Below are 19,860 nucleotides of genomic sequence, written 5' to 3'. Positions count from 1 at the left end.
TAAGAACAATGGAATCTGTATAGAAATAACAGAGGGAGCATAAAAACAAAAATGCCATGAGATGCAGGTGACAATGACACTGGGTTATTTACCATTGACAGTACGGTTGGCAACATCAGGTCAACTACAATAAGACCTGTCTAAAATCTTTGCTATTTGAAAGAGTTTGGCTAACTTTTTTGCTCCATTTTCTCATGTAAGTGCTGCTGGTTTCCAGCCTGGGCTGTGCCAAATCACTGTGAGAAAGGCTTTTTTCATTTTACTGCCAGCTCATTCAGGAGCAGGAGGCACTGGAAATCTCACCAAAGAGCCTGTTTTCACATGCTTCCCAGTTTAAAATGGTTCACATCAGCATCTAGCAATCTGCATGCTTATCCCAGCCAAAACAGGCTAGGTGGTTGAAATCAGCCACATGGGATTGGATTGCACATGAAGAAGCAGATTTATGGCAGATGTCAGGCACCAGACAATTTGAAGGAAGATGCAAGAAACCTCACAGTAAGCAGATGTGGAAAAATCTGCCCCTGAAGGACTCATCCTAATCTCTAAAAGATTAGTTTAAAATAACCCTGAAACATGACATTTTATCTCCCTTGCAGTACTCTTTTGTTAGCATCAGCTATTATAACTCTGGACATTCTTGTTATTCATATAAATGTCCAGCCACTCTTTAAATCTTGCTAAATTCTTGGCCTCAATGATATCTTGTGGCAATTAATTCCACTGTCTAATAATGCATTGTGTGAAAAAGTATTCCCTTTTATCGCTAAAACATAGTGCAAGCTGATAGACAGTTTCCCATTAGGGCATTGTTTTTTGATTGCCTGATAAATGCATTGTGAATTTGCAACCAAATCCTTACTTCTGAGAGAAAGATTTCTGAATGGAAAACCTGAATACAGACTTCAAATGTCCATGTGGCTTCAGTGGCAAGTTTAGAAATTTCACTCAAACATATAGGGTACGTCTACACTGTAGTCAGAGAGGTGACTACAGCATGTGTCTACATGCCAGAGCTAGCTTTGGTCTAGCTAGCTGGAATACAAAGATCAGTGAAGCCGAAGCAGCGGTCTAGCTGCTTGAGTACACACCTAGGGCATGTCTACACTGGCTCTGGGAGTGAGCCTCTCAGCCCAGGTCTACAGACTGGTGCTAGTGCATTAAAAAGAGCTGAGTAGATGCTGCAGCTTGGCCTTTCAAGTCGGGAGAGTGAAGTGAGCACGTAGGGTTATACAGCCTATGCTGCTGGGGCTTCACTGCTATTGTCATTTGAGACAGATCAAAGTGATCTTGGATACGACTACACAGGCTGCAGTCACACCTCTCATGCAGTCAGACATGCTCATCAAGAAAGAATCCAGGAGGTAAAATACATCTTTTAAAACAGCAACTGCATGTTCATGCCCCAAATCTCCATTTCATTCATTGTACTATCAACCACATCAGGAAAACAAAAAGTTAATTGGTCTAGAAACCCAGTCATTAGCCTTTTATTTTTGAGCTGGAATGGGATACAATGGAGGGGAAAGGAGCAAATATTTGGAGAAATTAGCACAGTTGGTGCACATTGGCACAAAAAGTTCATATTTATGGAAAAAGAATTCCATTTCTGTGTAAAATAGCAGAATCCTGTTATCAATCCATTGCTATTTATCAAACTAACTTAGCCTATTTAATCAAGCTGATGCATGCAATTATGATTTTATGGCACTAGCGTCCCCCCAACTATGTCAAAAAGGGAAGTCTCTCTACAGTTAAGTAGCCAGATCCAGCAAAATTCCCAACAGTTACTGTGAATGGCATGTCCTTAACTTCAAGGAAGGGAGAGAATCACCTGTGTTTGCTATGGCCCTAGTTCAGCAGAGCATTTAAGCAAAACACTGAAGTGTTTTGTTGAACATCAGCAGACTTAAGCACGTTCTTAACTCTAAGCATGTGCTTAAGTCCTTCAAGTTTAGCACATGTGTAAGGAAGAGTTTTGCTGAATAGGGATGGATCCTGAATCAGGGCCTATGTGACCTAATGCAAACTGGTCACAAGGCTCAATGGAAACAACAAAATATAACATACTTTAAAAAACACGCCTAAATCAAAGGGAAGGCTTTGTGCAGGTGCCAATGCCGGTTACTAATATTATTTGTACATTATTTGCTTTGCTTTCCCACTTCCAGCTCTCTCCTCATGTCAGCAACCTCCACTGGGACCTGGACAGTCACACCATCCATCGCCTTCTTCACACACACCTGGCAGCCTAGGCGTGATCTGAAAAGCAGACACAACAGAATGAGCCTCATACATTTTTATGGCAAAGGAAAGAACCCACTAGCTTCCACCACCAATGCCCACACCATTCTGTTTTGTCTCCAGATTCATACAACAGCCCAGCTATCACAGGATGGAGGTAGCACTACCCTCCCAGAGGAAGGAGATTCTTAAGATACGTTCATAATAGAAAATAAATCACACCCTCTCAGTAACTGGTGCCTTATAAACACTGAGAGGCTGGGTTACGAGGAGCGAGACAGAACGTTCCCAGCCCAGAAAGTGGTGGGTTTCTATAGGCCAACTCCAACAGGCAGAAATGCTTACGTATCAGTGAGTCCATAGGCCAAATCCAGCATGTCCAGCTCCTCGTCTGTAATGGCATCCAACTTTTGAAAGACGTCCTCCTCAAAGATGAGGTGACACGTGGAGCAGGCCAATGTCCCTTCACAGGCACCTGCAGGAAACGGGAGGGGTCAGCACAGTGCATCAGAGAACAGCAAGGAGGTAGAGGAGACACTCTTGAGGAACTGGGAGAAGAGGCGGCCCTGCCTATACCCAGGCCGAAAGTGCATCAGGAGAGGTTCCAGAGGGAAATCAAGGAACCATTCTTGCTACTAACATTTACTGACAGCCCCGTGCCTCTTATCCAGAAGGCTCCCAAAGCCAAATTAATACATAGTTGAAATATGAACATATTTATCTGGATGTATCAAATAACCACATTAATACAGTCTATGGGATGCCAGCTAGGACGGGGCGCACAGATATTGATGTTCTGGCCCTTTAAATGAGACAGGGATGTGAAACCCCTGCTCCCCGGACACACACATACTCATTAAGGACTGTGTGGCAGAGAGAGAAGCTGGTCCCCAGTTCAGCGATTCGAGTTTGACCCAACCGCAGAACTGATGATAACCAGAACAATGAGTGACGTTGACAGTCTGCAGTCTCACAATTCCCCGCATTGCTTATTTCACTTTTGTGTTTGACCCTGGGGGGGCTTTATTATTGCACCTACCAAAGCCATCGATGCCCAGGTTTTGATTAACCACCACTTCCAGCAAACTCTCCCCTTCTTTGGCTGTGGCCGTGAGTCTCTCTCCATCCCGGTTTATAAAATGCACCGTCACTCTGTCCGCAGAGCTGTCAAACAAGTTACAGGAGGTCAGTGCAAGCTGGGCCACTGCCACCTATGAAACAACTGCCAGTTGAGCAGGAGAACGAAGCAGTGATCACATGAGGAATTTACATAAGCACCCACCTTCTTGAAGGGCTACAATGCAGTTGCATGAAAGTCCCTACACTATGTATCTTCATGTGTCAGTCCTTGCCATTCAAGTTCAGGAGGCTGCATTGTGGTGCTTGCAAAACAGCCCTACTCCTGTCACCGTGACAACAGCAAGCAGGGAAGGAACGAAGCTGCACTCCATGGAAAAGGTTAAACACAAGCTGCTTCCCTTCCTTTTATTTTTTAATAACATTGTCTTTATTGTTTCACGGAATGGGGAAATAATGCAGATTTGTGCTCAAAGGACTCACAGCAGTGCAGGGAAAGGAGCGAGTGTAAGAAACCCCAGAAGTTCTGCAGACACTGATATGAAATACCATGGCAATGTTTAAGTAATTATCCCAGTATGAAGAGATGGGGGATGCATATGTGAGGGTCGCTGCAAGTGTGTGTGTGTGGGGGGGGGGGAGGTATGAAAGAAAGAGAGAGAGAGAGAGGCTGAGGGATAACAGCCCATGGTGCCTAAAGAAGTAGGCCCAGACCCCATTTCATGCTGCCCACCGGGGGCGGGGGGGGGAGTCCAAAGCAAAAACTCCTCTTCCTTGTTTGAGAGTTTGCTAGTGAATTGCCTTTGCTGTGTGCAGACCTCAGCTGTGGAGCTGTGTGTTCAACAGGGATGGACAAAGTTTGCCAGGAGTTTTGCACAGAAGTAGAACCTTGCAGGCCCTGATTCTGTCCCCATATCTCTCAGCGTACAAGGAAGGGCAAACTAGAGAGTCATTCAAATCTGAACAGACTCAAACTTTACCCCTTCAGCAAACGTTTCTAAGAATAGAAATTTGATTAAGGGTGAACGAGCGTACCCGTGCTGCACTTGCAGCCTGTGTATGGGCAAGCGGTGGGACACTGTTGATTTAAACCCAAAGAGCTTGCTAGAATATGCTATTGCTGGGCGAGGGGGGCCTCTCTGGGCTAATCCTGTATGGAGTGAAGTGAGGATACTGCACAGTAAAGCTGCTCAGGATCAGATTTAAATTGTGCAAACAGGGCTTGCTCTCCCCCCCTCCCCCCCCGGGGGGGATTATTTGCTAAATGCTTCATTTCTACTCTTTGTTAGTTCAACCTCTGAAAGAGTCACTGGGAGCCTTGATACTACACCAAGAGCTAAATTCATCCTCATCATAAGAGGGAGACAGCTTTCAGTGTATGAATGGAAGTCATACCCGTTTTCACTAGGGCTAGATTTGGCCCTAAAACTCTATATGAAGGTGAAGGTCCAGGAACTTTGCTGAATATGCCCATTCTGGCTGGAAGTCTGCATAAAACTCACAACCCATTTCTGCAGGGATGCCTACAACCTAGATATGTTACCTGTAATAACTAACTATTGCATTATAGCAACAACAATAGATCAGACTCAGCAAGCACAGTGTAAAACCTGAGATGGGTTCTTTCTGCCTCTACCTAGGTTATTCTGAAGTGCTGCTCAAAAGATGGAGAGGGATTTTCTCTGGATATTAAATCACTCATCCCCTATGCCTTTCTTTGCATGAATGCAACCTAATCGGATTCCTGTCGGCTGGAGAAAAAAGACTGGGAAATATGGAGCATGTAGTATAGACAAGGGAATCACAATCTGGCCCTGAGCCTGCTGTAAAACATACACTTGTGACTTTACTTGGGTTCCCCAGGGTATGCCATGGCAGGAAATATTCACAGTCTTTGTGATCTATAAACTGCAAGCACACAAGCTTCATCATATGGAGCTCCTAAAAGTCATATGGGTCCAATTAGCATTTCTGTGGCTAGTGTATTTCTGTTACACGTCTCCTATGCAAGAACAGAGGCAGGATTTTGGTAATCCAACTATGCTTTCCACACAGTGCTACCTCCACAATACTTAAGGGGTGGCCAAACAATTCAGATAAAAGACTTTTTTGCCCCAGACTTAAACGGAACATAGCTAACAATTGCATCATTGCTGATTTTCACAGCTGCCCGTGCTGCTCTGGGTTCCTCCTGGAAGCAAAGTTGTCAAGATACCCCAAGAGGAGCTGTCTGCATGCTGGTTCTGGAAATCTCATGAAACAACCTGTTCTGGCCCAGTTTGGCAGATCAATTACATCCAAATTACAGATGGTGGAGTTCAGCATCTGCTGAATGCTTTGAGGTTCAACCATCACTACAGTAAAGTGCCAGAAACCTCACACCCCAAGGTTACAAAATCAGGACCGATAGTGCTAAAATGACAGGTGAGGGGCTCTGAAAACAACATCCAAGAGAGAAGTGGAAATCTCAGATGAGGTGAAATCATTCTTGCTGAAGGGAATTTGCAATTTAAATTGACAGCCCTAGAGACCTATGGAACAGGCCTGCCAACACTGACCTAGAACCACCATCTCTAGGGAGGAGAGGAAAAGATCAGCCTCTGTATCTCACTCAGTCCTTAAGAACATAAGGAAGGCCATTCTGGGTCAGACCCATGATCCATATAGCCCAGTATCCTAACTGTTAACAGTGCCAGATGCTTCAGAGGGAATGGACAGAACAGAGTAATTAGTGAGAGATCCATCCCCGTCATCCAATCCCAGCTTCAGCCAATAAGAGGTTTAGAGACACCCAGAGCATGGGGTTTGTCCCTGACAATCTTGGCTAATAGCTATTGATGGACCTACCCTCCATGAAGTTAGCTAATTCTTTTTGAACTCAGTTACACTTTTGGCCTTCACAACATCCCCTGGCAACAAATTCCACAGGTTGACTGTGCGTCGTGTTCCTTATGTTTGTTTTAAACCTGCTACCTATTAATTTCATTGGGTGACCCCTGGTTATAGTGTTATGTGAAAGGATAAATAACACTTCCTTATTCACTTTTTCTATACCATTCATGATTTTATAGACCTCTATTATATTCCCCCCCCCTTAGTCGTCTCTTTTCTAAGATTTTGTCCTCAATGCCAACTTTGACAAGAAGATGGCCAATTCATGCCACCCATGTGGAAACATCTGTCCCATAGGAGCTAGACTGAGACCCTCCCCCAACTCATTTCCCATCAACTACTGAACAACCAAATAGTAAACAATATTGGCCTAGTCAAGAGGTGCACTGGTGGCCTAGAAGCATATCACAACACCAGCTCTCTGAGCATTTAGAACTCGATGGGCTGACAGAGTGGCACACTGAATACAATGGCATCATTCTGCATAGCACCTATGAACGGTGACCTGCCCATACGCCTGTGAATTCACAAGGCAAGAATGGTCTCCAAAGCCAACAGAACTTCACAGCAGCTCAGTCTCCCTGCACCCCACTCTCCCAGGTTGACTTTGCAGATTGCTCTCAGCCCTCTAGAAAGGGATGTCACCCATCTAGCAGCTTCTGATACACTCCTGAGCAACAGAAGTGTTGCTGCAGCCAGGTGGCCTTGCTTTTGTCATTGCTGGCATTGGAAGAAAGTTTTGCAGCCTTGAGAATGATGTGTTTGTTTAGTAGAGAGAATTGGCCAAGCCTGCAATCCTCCGGTTTGCCCCTTATACAAGGCTGAATGAAACAGCACTCAGTTTCTCACAGTCAGAATAAGACTTAAAGTGAGCAAAACTCAGCAAGGCCACATTCCTGGAAGCCCAAGGGACAAAGACACATGCAGTAATACTCAGATGTGTTGGGAAATTATGACACAGTCTACCGATTTCTTAGCAATATGCCCACAGAGTGCAAGCACACAAAATCAAACGACCTAAGTGTATACCAAAGGCTCTGAAGTTTCCAGTGTAGCTGCCCAGAAGGATGTCCTACATTGTATTTAGGCTCATTTGCCTCAGGCATGCTCTTGGAAAGCCCGAGAAGTAAGCAGAGGGAAAACTTGTCATTAGGGATATCCCGGAGAGAGCTGAAGCAACAGCTGGGAGTGCTTATGCAATGTGTTCATCCCTAGCTGTGCTGTGCAGCAGGCAGAAATCAATTATTTCTGGTATAGGGAGTCCTCCATTGATTTCTTTCTATCAGTGAGTGCAGAAACAAATGAGAAGGACTTAGGCATAGGTGCCGACTCCGTGGGTGCTCCAGGGCTAGAGCACCCACATGGAAAAAATGCTGGGTGCTGAGCTCACACCGGCAGCCACCCTATCAGCGCCTCCCCACCCCACACCCCAGCACTTCCTGCCCCCCCAGTGGGCCCAATGCTTCAATGCCTCCCCCTCCCTTCCTGCGCCTCCCGCCTGCCATGAACAACTCTTTTGCAGCATACAGGAGGCTTGGAGGGAAGGGGAAGGAGCGAGGACGCAGTGCGCTCAGGGGAGGGGGTGGAACTGGGTGGGAAGAAGTGGGGTGGGGTGGAAGAGGTGGGGCAGGGGTGAAGCAGGGGCATGAAGAGGTAGGGAAATGGTGGGGCCTTGGGGGAGTGGTATAGTGGGGGCGGAGCCTGGGTCAGAGCCAGGGGTCGAACACCCCCCGGGCCTTTGGAAAGTTGGCACCTGTGGACCTAGTTCAGATGGTAGAGGGGAATGAAAACTATTCCCAAATGCATTGGATAGAACATGTAGCATATACCTACCTCATTGTAATGAATGGTCTCTGATCCATCCTTCAGAAGCAGGTGAAAAAATTTACCTGTGAAAACTCCACTGTGAGGAAGGGAGTGGAAATTCCTTCCCTCTACCAAGCTTACTGATCAGATTAACTCTGCACCAGTGATCCAGAAACGCCATGATTGTGTCTAGTGCCATCTATACTCTTAGATAATAGTTGATCACGAGCATTAATTGTCACGATTATGCCCTTGTTACAGTATCTCTCTAAATAATTAATGCTCTCTTGAATCCTAGTAAAATGGATTCCATCAGTAGCCTCCAGTGGTAGAAAATTTGAAACACTGACGATTATCTCTTGAAAAAGCCTCTGCATAGATTTAATCTAAACTGGCAGGAGAAGGGAGCAGAAGGGTTGTCTTATTTCCTTGTCATTTTCAGGAACCCCTATGTGTTTTCCCATTGCTACATAATTCAGATAGGCAAGATATAATTCAGAGACTCATGTACCGTAAAATTAGGAGCTCTGCCTATTGCTTTTCAGGGAGTTTCAATCACAAAGCAATACCTAGAACATTTTTCAGGGCAGGACCCCCTGGAGATGAAAACAGTAAGAGAAGTCAGGCGGGAGACCTGTACCACTGTAGGAATGGTTTCTTATACACACTCATGTCACATGTGTAACAAAAATGGCCCATTGCAGCCAGAGACAGAAAAAAATCTTCAGAGCCATTTCAACGCCCCCTCCCCCCCAGTGAGGGTACGTCTATACTATTTGATGTATCAGGGATCGATTTATCGCATCTCGTCTAGACGCGATAAATCGATCCCCAAACTGATGCCTGTACTCCACCTCAGCAGGAGGAGGAGTAAGCAGAGTCGACGGGGGGGGGGCCGCAGCGGTCGACTCGCTGCCGTGAGGACGGGCAGGTAAGTTGAACTAAGAGACTTTGACTTCAGCTACGCAAAAGCCTGGGTTACACAGGGGGGGTGAGGGTCAAACTAAGATACGCAACTTCAGCTACACTATTCATGTAGCTCAAGTCGAAGTATCTTAGTAGAACTTACCTGGCCGTCCTCACGGCAGCAAGTTGACCGCCACGGTTCCCCCGTCGACTCCGCTTACTCCTCCTGCCGAGGTGGAGTACAGGCGTCAATTTGGGGATCGATTTATCGCGTCTAGACAAGATGCGATAAATCGATCCCCAATACATCGAACACTACCCGCCGACGCAGCAGGTAGTATAGACGTACCCTGGGTCAACAAAGCAAGCCATTTAACAGTCTGTGGAACGTCTTCTCAGATGTCTGGAGCCGGTGTCTCCCAGAATCTTTCCCATTTGTCCTAGAAACTGAATAAAAGGATTGGCTCCTTCAAAATAGGGAAAGGCAAAGTGGTAGGATTGCACTTAGCGGTGGGCAAAATGCTTTGGAAGAAGGAAAAGCAAACTCTAACCTTCACCTACCTTCTGAACCACGCCTTTAGAGCTTCAGCCATCACTAAGACACCAGTGTTACAACCACCCAGGCATGGAACTTTCATTGACTTCAAAGGGAATTCAGCATAAGAAATTCATGTGGGCTCGTGCCCCAAGTCATATTCTTGACTAAGTGGGCGCTGTGGCAGCTAAGTGATAGCATGGTGCAGCAGACAGAGCACTGGACTGAGAATAAGGCACCCCAAGTCCTGTTGCCACTGACTCCTTGTATGAGTTCAGGAAAGTTACACAGCCCCACTGTGCCTCAGTTTACCTCTCTGTATAGTGCAATGATAACCCGCTTTTTAAGGCACTTTTAGATCAACAACTGCCAAACCCATTATCATTGCTAGGTATTTATCAATCTTTTATTTTTAAAAATCATTACACCTTACCATCACTGCCTTAGATTAGTAAAACTGAATGAATAATTTAGGCTGTTTACTTTGATAATCTCACACATCCTGCAGTGGGAATCTCACTGTTTAGAGGACTGAAATGACTTAGAAGATTTTCTCTGGCTTGACGACTGGTTTGTCAAACAGGACTCCACAGCTTGCCTCCGTATGGTTACAACATGCTGTCCTTATTATGCATATGGTATGGTGGATGGGTGCATGGATGTAAGCAACCATTCAGCTCTATGGCACAAATCTCCCGCCTTACTAGACTAGTCAGTTCACTCTCCTGTCTTCACAGACTATTATTGCAAAACTGCAGGGTAATATTTAAACAACACAAGATGCAAACCTCCTGTTGATTGCCATTTTTACATCAGGACAGAATTCCTATTTATATTACATTTTGCAAAACTCTTGTTGTTCCTTAACAAAATCTTGGACCAAGATTTTCAAAAGAGTAGTGATTTTGGGTGTCCAATTTGAGACACTTTAAATGTGTCTAATTTTCAGAGGCAGGTGCTCAGCATTTTCTGAAGATTTCTGCAAGATGTTTCAATTTGGGCAGCTCAAAAACTGAAGCACCCACAGTCACTAATCTTCTCAGGCTCTACATGATACAGAAAACTAGTAGAGGAGTGGCCCTTTAAATGTTTATTTTTTCCAAAGATATTTCATAAGGCCATATGAAAAAGCATGGTGCCAAAAAGTACTGCTGGAAAGAATTTAGTAAGCAACAAACTAATTAAAAAGGAAAACAGTTGATAGTGGCTGTTCATAAGTCCCATTTAACAGGCTTATCACTACAACTCCTTTCTCTAAGGTCAGATAACAAAGTGGCCTATTGTGTTTTCCATTTTGCTGGCTGGGCTCTTTTTCTAGATGGGTCTTAATCTTTGCTAGCAGATTAAAGCCTGACTCGGATCACATTTGTTTGGAAGAGCTACAAGTTCCCTTTCTTTTCCCCAGGGAAATGGGTTTTCCTTCCACATTACCCTTAACACAAACGGAGCTCCTTCAGGACTAACTAGAGAAGATACCATCAGAACTGGTGAGAGCCTTGAGGTAAAACTCAGACCCACCCAGAAACTCTGTTTGATTCTGCATTCCTTACTCTCACAGAATAGCACTATCTACCTCACTAGCCTCCTTTGTCAAGCCTGCCCCCACACCCACCCTGCTTTGCCAATATTCCCCACCCTTGTTCTCCCATTGGTCAGCTTCTCACACAACGGCCGCTATAGCTATTCCTCTGCTGCCCCTTACATATGGCACGACTTCCTTGAGCAAATCTGCAAGGCTCCTACCCTGCCCACGCTTAAGTCCTTAAAACGCCACTACTGCTGTGCTGCTTACAATAAGCCAAGTTGCCTTGTATCTAAATTGCCTGTTGTTGGTCCCCTTTCCCTCACTAGTTGCCATGAGATGGTGAGCTCCCAAGAGCAGGGACCATCCTTCTCAAGTATTTGGAAAGTGCCTGCACATCATGGACAATACTGGTAATAACAAACCACACTAAATTAGTAGCTTGCAGCTCTATGCTTTTAACTGACATTCTGCTTTCAAAACCACCCAAGGATTTGGTGCCAGTGAAATACTCCTTCCCTAATCCAAGCCCATGTACTGTTTGGTTTTGGATCAAATATAAATGCTTTGATCTGACTGTAAGGGGTTGGCCTGTTGATTGTTTGGGCCCAATGAGGCATACTCTGATCTCTGGGGGACTTTCTTTTAAAGGTGCAGAAAGCAGCTTTAAGGCACTACACCTGACCTGCCAGATGCTGCAGGGCTGTTTATGTCTGATTTAAGACATATTTTTAATAGCTAATCCAAAGATGGATTTGCTGACCCCTATGCAACCTCCAAACTGCTTCTGGGGTCTGGCCCTGGGCTGGGATTCTGCAAAAGGAGAAGGAAGAAATTTTTAACTTGTGAATTTAAGAAGAGCTGGATTGATAGGAATGGGTCTTCTCCCAGCCCTTATTCCTGAATACTCTCCCCCATCCTTTAGCTGGCAGACTCATCATTAAAAGACAGTCCTATCAAAGAACAGGAGCCTCTCTAGAATGTGCTATCCTGATGGGATCTTAAAATCCTTCTGCACAAAGAGCTCACGTGCTCAAGAACTGACGTTGGTTACTGTTCTGTGTAGTACCATGATGGGGAGGTGGGTTTGCGGCTTGGTCTCTGCCCTACAGTGCATTCCTGAGTGGAAAGTGAGGAATCCGTGTTGCTCAACGGTGCCCCCTGTGGCCAGTTAAATAGAAGCTCTTATTGGGATCCATCCACTGGAAAGGCAGATGGCTCCAGCATGCTTGCCCAAGAACTGTGGAGGGATGTAAAGATTGGGAGATCCTCAGGGGAAAATGTAAATAAATGGTGGGATCCATCCGAGAGAAAACAGGGAGAATTTGGGGGGGAAAAAAACCCTTGTGTTCCTGTTTGTATGTTAATAGTGTAACAACCCCTATAGTAAATGTGGAGTCAGCTGTATTGCCCCCAAGGAGGAGTTCCTGAGAACCTTCTGCTCCCAGCTGTGAGGGTGATAGTCAGTGCAGTGCAATGTGCGGTGCTGGCTTCTGCCCAGGAAATGCGTGCACTGCTGCCTGCACAGTGCTGCCAGCCTTACGAGCTGGGGAGTGAAAGACAAGGTCAGAATCTGAACTCACGTGGCTGTAGCTAGAAGCCTTGGCCAGCCCCAGGCCATGTGTTGAATACATCCTTCAAAAAAACCACACCACACTAATAAAACCCTGAGAAGATATCTGTAATTCCTTAAACCCCACTGGCCCTTTCTGAGAAAAAAAGGTTACTGAGATGAAGTATTTGACATCTTTAGGACACATGACATGATCTCACCTTTCCCCCAGGCACTGAAATATAAACCATCCTGTAGCACTAGAGTATGTAAAGCCACCGTAATGGAAAATGGGCCCTGGAGCCTTTCGGCATACTGGGAATCCAGCCCTACTGGCAGTGACTGAGTGTATTTATCCTCTGATGGGTGTTTGGAGGCATAGGAAAAACGATGCAAATCTCAGACCAATTTCTACCAAACAGGGGTCCACATCACAAAAAACACTGTCACGGTTTGCATTAATTGGCCCCCTTTTCGGCTGTCTCCGCAGAGAGGCCGAGGACTGGCTCGGGCAGTGTGGTTCAGCTGGACTCAGGAACCTGGCTTTTCCACTGACCTGCTGTGTGACCTTGTCAAAGCCACTGCATATCTCTGGGCCTCTGTCTCCTCCTCCACCCCCATGTGTCTGTCTTGCCTCTTTAGATTGTCAGCCTGGCCTCTCACCTTGTATTTGTACAGCACCTAGCACAATGGGACACTCATCTCAGTTGGGGTCTCTATTATAACACAGACAAACAATAACCATCACCAGGCTATGGAGACTCAGCTGCCCTCTCACCCTCCGGGTCAGCAGTGAAGCACTTGGCAGGAGAAGAGGGAGAAGGAAGCTTGCAGTGCTGCTATGAATAAAGAAAGGATTTCATTCTCCAGGGCTGTCCAACTAGCACTAAATTCAGACAAAAAAAAGAAAGGAACCAGCCAAGGTATATAAATGTTGCCACGGTCAGAGAAATACTAGTCCCCAGCATTTGCTAGAACTCACTCAGATCTAAATACAGGAGGTATTGCTGAACTTGCCCCTCAGTGGCTATCCCCCACTAAATATTATCTACTGTCCCAATTCAACCCCCTGTCAACTGGTCTCCCTTTAGGACACCAAGTACAATAAGCTAGTGAGAGTACACAGGGCAAGAACCATGCACAGATTCAGCAGAACGTCCACCCCAATTGTCCGTTGGGTGGCATTGCCTCTTTCATTCTAGATGCAAGTGAAGCCATACCTCCCACAGACCACTGTGGTCTTGCAGTCCCAGTCTCACCTAATATGGGGATTGCCTGCTATTTATTTTAAACACCCTCACTAATTTGTCTGTCCCACCCACCTCAGCAGGCCAAGATAGAGGCATGAGGGGTCAGACTGTTTTTCCTGAAAGGTCCTGGAAGAAATAAGGTAGAGTTGAGTCTTTTGCTTACCCTGTGTCCCTTGGGACATCATGCAGCCTGTGTGTGGAGCCGAAGCTTCTCTCTGGCTGCAGGCTGGCAGGTGCCTGACTGTGCTCAGCTATTCTGAGGCATTGAAAAGACTGAACTTTGCCCAAATTAAGTCCGTTTAGCAAGGGGCGGATAAGCCGTGGAGCACATCGGGCCATCATGCTAGCTGAGTCCTGCTTTATGTTTCCTTTTTTTGTTGCAGGGCTGGCTAGCTTCTGAGGTATAAGTACAGCTGAGAGAGGGGGGAAAAAAAATCTAGGACAGCCTCCCTGTGGAGGAGGAAAGAGGGTGTATCCTGGACCTGACTACAGCCCAACCCACTGGTGGAGTTTTGTAAGCAGCAGTAATATGCAACTCCTGAGTAGGTTAGAACCCCAACTGATCACACTTCACTATTCTTTCCAATTCCTGTTTCATTCTAGCAACTAAACAAAGCCATTTTCAGCTGCTATCTTCAGTACAATATGTATGTCTGACCTGTGGGTTGAAACAGCGCACTGGGACTTGAAATGATTGCGCTCTATTGCTGTCTCAGCGAGTGTGTGTCCTTGAGCACTTACACTAGTGAGCTAGGACTCCTGGGTTCTATTCCTGATTCAGATGCTGTATCACTATGAGCAAGTCACTTCATCCCTCTGTGCCACAACTTCCTTTCTGTAAATTGGGCACCTTTATCTACTTCACAAGGGAGAGGAGCAGCTCAATTAGTGAATGGTTTTGAAATCTTCAGCTGCAAAATGTTGCGCAAGCGTGGATTATCCTAGTCATTTAAATGTACAGGGAATTTAGTACCGGTGGTAACCCTAGAGCCTCAATTTATTCCCAAAACAAGTATGATCATGGCAGCAATAGTGTCCTCTGCCCTGTAACAATGTCCTCACCCCTGTCCTGAAAAGGACCCACCCCTATAGATGAGAGGCAAGTCCAGTCTTGGGCTGATCATTTCAAAAGACTGAGTTACCCCTAAACAAATCTGAATAATTTGACAGTTAATAGAAATATTTGTTTTAATTATCTATATCATAATATATCCTTTACATTACTATAGAGGCATTGTTAGTTACCAGTATTAGTGAACCTTTTAAAGTGAAAAGGTCTAGGGCTCCCATAGGTTTCAGAAGAGGATAGCAGCAAACCACCAATCAATCCCAAAAGGCAGAGACATTAGGAGATTTAGTCTAGATCTGGTCAGAAAATGGGGCTGGGGATGAAAATTTAGAAGCAAGAATTGTTTTGTTTGTTTTCAGTGGAAAAAATTGACACTCTGTCAAAGAAGTGAACATTTTCAACCAGAAACTTCTTGGTTTGAGGGTTTTCAGTTTTTCCAACAAAAATCAACAGGAGGAAAGCAGACACTCCATGAACAAGTCTAGTCAGTCAAAAACTCCAATAATCTGTTGGGGGGGGAAAATTCAGGGACAATTTCCAAGCAGCCATAATTAAAACATGCCATTTAAATCATTGTGTTGTATTGCTCTCAAGACTAAATTGAAGGTGGGGAAAAGCTTTCAGGGAATGACATGAGGTTAGAAAGAAAGAGGGTCCCCTCCCTGAGGTCTCAGAGAACCCATGATCTCTAGAGGTATCTGCCCTCCCTGTGATGTGCCGTCCCATCAGTGAGATTCTCAAACATACAGGGTTATTTGATTCCCATTCAATGCTTTGGATCCTGTTCCTACTCCTACTGACTTTAATGAGAGAAGGGTCATCACCATTCTCTATGGGTGTGTCTATACTGCCATCACAGGGTGATGCACCCAAGCTAGCTTTAATCTTGCTAGCTCCAGTAACGGAGCAGCAAAGCTGTAACAGCATAAACTTCAGCACACGCTGTACAAGCACAGCTAACTACTCCCCAGATAATTACACATGGGGCTAGCACTGAAGCATGAGTTGCCACGTGACTCTCCTTTGGGACCCAAACTAGCTAAATTAAAGCAAGCTCAGGTATGTCTACTTGATCTGCAATCACACACTGTGGTTGCACTCTAGTCTAGAAGACATCCCTGTATATGGGGGAATGGGGGGGGGGAAGAGAGAGAGAAAGAAACAAGGTGCTCTGTAACTGATTGACAAATGATCAACAAAGGTAGCTTGAACACAACAGAAATGCAAGCAGCAGCAAAGCAAGTCCTCTGCTGCAAGTGCTCTGTTGGATTCATCTGGCGTCACAACCACCCCCAAACCCTTTCCCCACTCTCCGACTTTCACCTCACTGTGTAATGCACATAGCAGCCAGTAGAGGCCCCCATAGACCATACAGGAACAGACCCATGACAAAGAGTACACTGACTGAACATGGTTCTCCTCTCACCCCACTGACCTACATCCGGAGTTACTCCCTTGAAGTCAGGTTTCAGAGTAGCAGCCGTGTTAGTCTGTATCTGCAAAAAGAACAGGAGTACTTGTGGCACCTTAAAGACTAACAAATTTATTTTAGCATGAGCTTTCGTGAGCTGCAGCATCAGTGGCAGAAAACCAGTATGAGTGAAAGGGGAATCAAGCCCTTCCCTGTAAAACTTAAGAGGGGGAGGTGACAAGTCAGTGATTAGTCCTGTATTGATAAGCATTCTCTACACAACACAGAGCAAGTCTTAATGCCTTGCCACAACGGGGACACAGCTCAGAAGCGCAACACCACATCACCCATGGGCAGCAGGTATAATAGGCCTGGGGAGGCTAAGCCTCCCCAAACCCAGATTGTGGCCCCGCCCATGCTCTGTCCCAAGGCCTCACCCTCGCTCCTCCTCCTCCCCAAAGCCAGCTGGGGCTCAGCTCAGGCTGGCAGCCTGGAGCTCAGAGCTTGGTCAACCAGTGGCTCAGGCTGGCCAGCAGCCAGCAGCCTGGGGGTTGCTGGCTGGCTGGTGGTGCGGGAATAGGGGCGGCCAGCATGGCTGGGGCAAGCTGGCGGCCCACGGCGGGCAGGCTGATGCTTGGGTTGGCTGGGGCAATTAAGATGGGTTCACAGGCAGTCTAGGCAACTTGGCCAGAGCATCTCTGGCCACACTGGGGGGGGGGGCAGCTTGGGGCTCCAGCAGGCAAGGGGGTGTGAAAGAGGCAAAGCCAGGGGCTAGCCTCCCAGGAGAGGGGGTTCACATCCTACCCATGCCAGGACCTTAAAGGGCTGTGCACTGAATGACAGACATGCTCTCCCATCCAAAGAGGCTGCGTGTGGAGTTTAGTAGGAATTGCTCTTCAGGAAGCAGCTAGATCTCTTCAGCAACCCCCACAAGTGCATTTGGGCCTGGCCTACCTTAAATGTTATATTGACCTAGCTGTAGCATTCACAGGTGTGAAAAATGCACCCCAGCCCCACCCACTCCCTGAGAGCCATCATTAAGCCGACCTAACCCCATTCTAGTCAACGGAAGAACCCTCTGTCAATCTAGTTCCTGCCACTCGGAGAAGTGGCTTAACTACAGCGACGGAAAAACCCTTCCTTCACTCTAAAAAGCACTTCCAGCATGGCGCTACAGCAGCATAGCTGTACCTCCATAACACTCACAGCATATATGGGGCTTTACTCTGCTGTAAGGTCCACCTGGCATTATGGATCCTATCAGCGTTTGCTCAGCCCAGTGCCTTTTCCCGTAATGGATGGGGGGTGGGAGCTGAAGTATTATTATTATTATGGTTTTAATCTAATGCATATTATTACCGTCTCAGTCCGGATGACGGCTGTGCCTCCCACACTGAAACAATTGCTGTATGTCCCATGCTCTGCAGGGTAGAGATGTTAAAGGAAGGAAATAAACCCTGACACGGGCCCTGCCCAGTAAACTTGGTTTTTAATAGTCTGTACACGCACATACGTTAGAGATGGAAAAGACTTTCATTGTTAGGGTGTCTCAGCCATTGCACAGACCCCGACCCCCAGTCAATGTAGCACTGGCCCCTACCGTAAAATCTCCCATTTTAAATTATTTGTGCAATAGGGCAGGAAAACCGACATCAACCCCGTCCCATGTCATGCAGGAGTTCAGGCAGGGCTGTTCTCAAGAGTGCCTTCATTCGCACAGTGACTTCACTGTGGTAGGGGAACCTTTTCACTGGAGACGGGGATCAGACTAAATCCCTGATCTCAGGCCCCTAAAATGTTGAGGAAATTCAGCCCCAGATCAACATGTAACAGCTGGTTTGATCTCTATCTAGAGTGACCAGACAGCAAGTGTGAAATATTGGGACAGGGCTTATATAAGATAAAGCCCCAAGTATCAGGACTGTCCCTATAAAATTGGGACAGCTGGTCACCCTCTCTCTATCACATGCTGAACTAAAACATTGGGCCTGAATATCACAAAGGCTGAGAAAGTTCAGATCCAAACCCAAACTTTGTGGCTCAGGCCCACCTCTAACTTTAACCAGCAAACACTGCACATGGTTATTAAAAGACTCCTCCAATCCCCCTCTCTGCTCATGAGCCTGGGTTTGTAGGTGCAGCTCAGCCCCTCTGTTCTGTCCCCCCATCCTTGCGTTAAATGAGGACTGGATTCGCCATGAACAATACGGAAAAAGGACCAAGAGCACATCCAAACAAACAGCTGAGCAGCTTATCTCACCAACAAACCTTGAACCGAGAGATACGCAAGACATATGAGCAGCAGCTCTCTTGCAAGGACACTGGCATGTTTGCTTAGCACTGACCTCCTTCGCTACGAAGAATTCTGAAACCGCACAGTGAATAGCAGGTCAATGGCACAACAAGGGATAGCCCAGCTGAGGAGCTGATGCTGAGCTCATTACCCCCATCCCTCAAGGGAGCACTGCAGCGACTGTGGAATTGGTGGGTGGGGAGCAACTCCCCTCCAGCTAAACCATTGCGGAGGCTTGGAGACAGGGATCAGCTGACAGCAGGGCCTCACCTAATTTTGGACGTCTGAGGATAGTATAAGGGAGGTAGTGGGTGGACACCTCCATCTGCAAAACTAGGACCAATTCCAAAAGTAACACCAGGTGTTTGTAAAGTGACAGAGCTCACTCCCTAAACCTGGGAGACTGCAAAAGAGCTAGGGATAAACACACACTGTACAGCACATAGAATGGCTCTTAGCAGCATTGATTTCGGCTGTCCAGCGGTTAGTGCCCCGTCTTGCCCAATTAGAGACCTCGATTCAAGTCCTGGCCCCAGCCTCTGCTTTGCTGAGTAGGCAGGAGCTAAGAGAGAAGGCGGCTTTCCGCCACTGCACACACCATAGGCAGCGTCACATTCTGCTGCTGCAGCACTTGTACAGACAGCGCATGCAGCCCTCACACTGCCTCTGCACATGCTGTGAAGGGGGGTTCCCCCTCCCCCCCAGCGTGTAGTAAATCATGGCTACTTTAGAATCCTCAAGCACAGGGCAAGGGACAAACCCATCCAGCTTAGGGACTGCCCCAAAAACATTTGGGAGAGGTGGCAAGGTGATGTGGATTCCCTGACAGCAAAATTAAAAGCGGTGAGTAATCAAAGTGAAATCAGCACAAGGCTGAACGGACAAGAAATTACTTAATGGCATTGCAGCAGCTCTGAGCAGGAAGCACACTCAGCAGCATTTCCTGAATACCAAACCCAGGTACTCTGACCACCATTACAGCAGCCAGAGGCAGTTTCACTCCTTCTATGGGCATGTTCCTTAGGGCTCTGTTCCAGTACTCACAAGTACACATCATCAGTAAGAGGCAAGAGCCCAGTACAAACCCAAACACTATCTATGCTTCCCTTAGGCACAGGGTTGTCCCTGCAAACACAAGTCTAATCAGTAAGCATTAACCCCAATGCTGCCAACTTGTCAGGGCTGGTAGGCCTCAAATCAGGCCTACACTCGATTAGTGCATAGCCTCTCAAAAAGCAGGATTCTCATCTAGTTTAATGCCATGTGCAGCATCCCAAACACACCTGCAATTGCAAATACACTC

The 19,860-nt window shown here is 46.5% G+C and overlaps 1 protein-coding gene across 2 annotated transcripts; it reads right to left on the bottom strand.

The window, feature by feature from the left end:
• Positions 1-1,458: 1,458 nt before the first annotated feature.
• LOC123377304 (adrenodoxin-like) lies at positions 1,459-14,176 on the bottom strand. Of its 2 annotated transcripts, XM_045030043.1 has the most exons (5): positions 9,275-9,312; positions 9,089-9,151; positions 3,284-3,408; positions 2,590-2,719; positions 1,459-2,262 (listed from the first exon to the last, which is right to left on the bottom strand). In XM_045030043.1, exons 1-5 carry the CDS (start codon positions 9,295-9,297, stop codon positions 2,145-2,147), a joined length of 459 nt encoding a protein of 152 aa, XP_044885978.1. In that variant the 5' UTR covers positions 9,298-9,312; the 3' UTR covers positions 1,459-2,144. The 2 variants fall into 2 exon arrangements, with proteins under 2 accessions (XP_044885978.1, XP_044885977.1); XM_045030042.1 differs by lacking the exons at positions 9,089-9,151; positions 9,275-9,312 and adding an exon at positions 13,948-14,176.
• Between the last annotated feature and the right edge of the window lie 5,684 nt (positions 14,177-19,860).

Source organism: Mauremys mutica, chromosome 9, assembly GCF_020497125.1.
Source record: "Mauremys mutica isolate MM-2020 ecotype Southern chromosome 9, ASM2049712v1, whole genome shotgun sequence".
Lineage (NCBI taxonomy): Eukaryota > Metazoa > Chordata > Testudines > Geoemydidae > Mauremys > Mauremys mutica.
Note: the sequence above shows the minus strand (reverse complement) of the source record. Positions and strands in the feature narration are given on the sequence as shown.

Coding starts and splice junctions, on each gene's coding strand:
- LOC123377304 (XM_045030042.1), bottom strand. CDS start 14,126: ATGATGGCCCGATGTGCTCCACGGCTTATCCGCCCCTTGCTAAACGGA. Junction 3,409..13,947: donor GATGTCCCAAGGGACACAGG/GTAAGCAAAAGA, acceptor CTTGTTTGACAG/CTCTGCGGACAGAGTGACGG. Junction 2,263..2,589: donor GCCTATGGACTCACTGATAC/GTAAGCATTTCT, acceptor TCTGCTTTTCAG/ATCACGCCTAGGCTGCCAGG.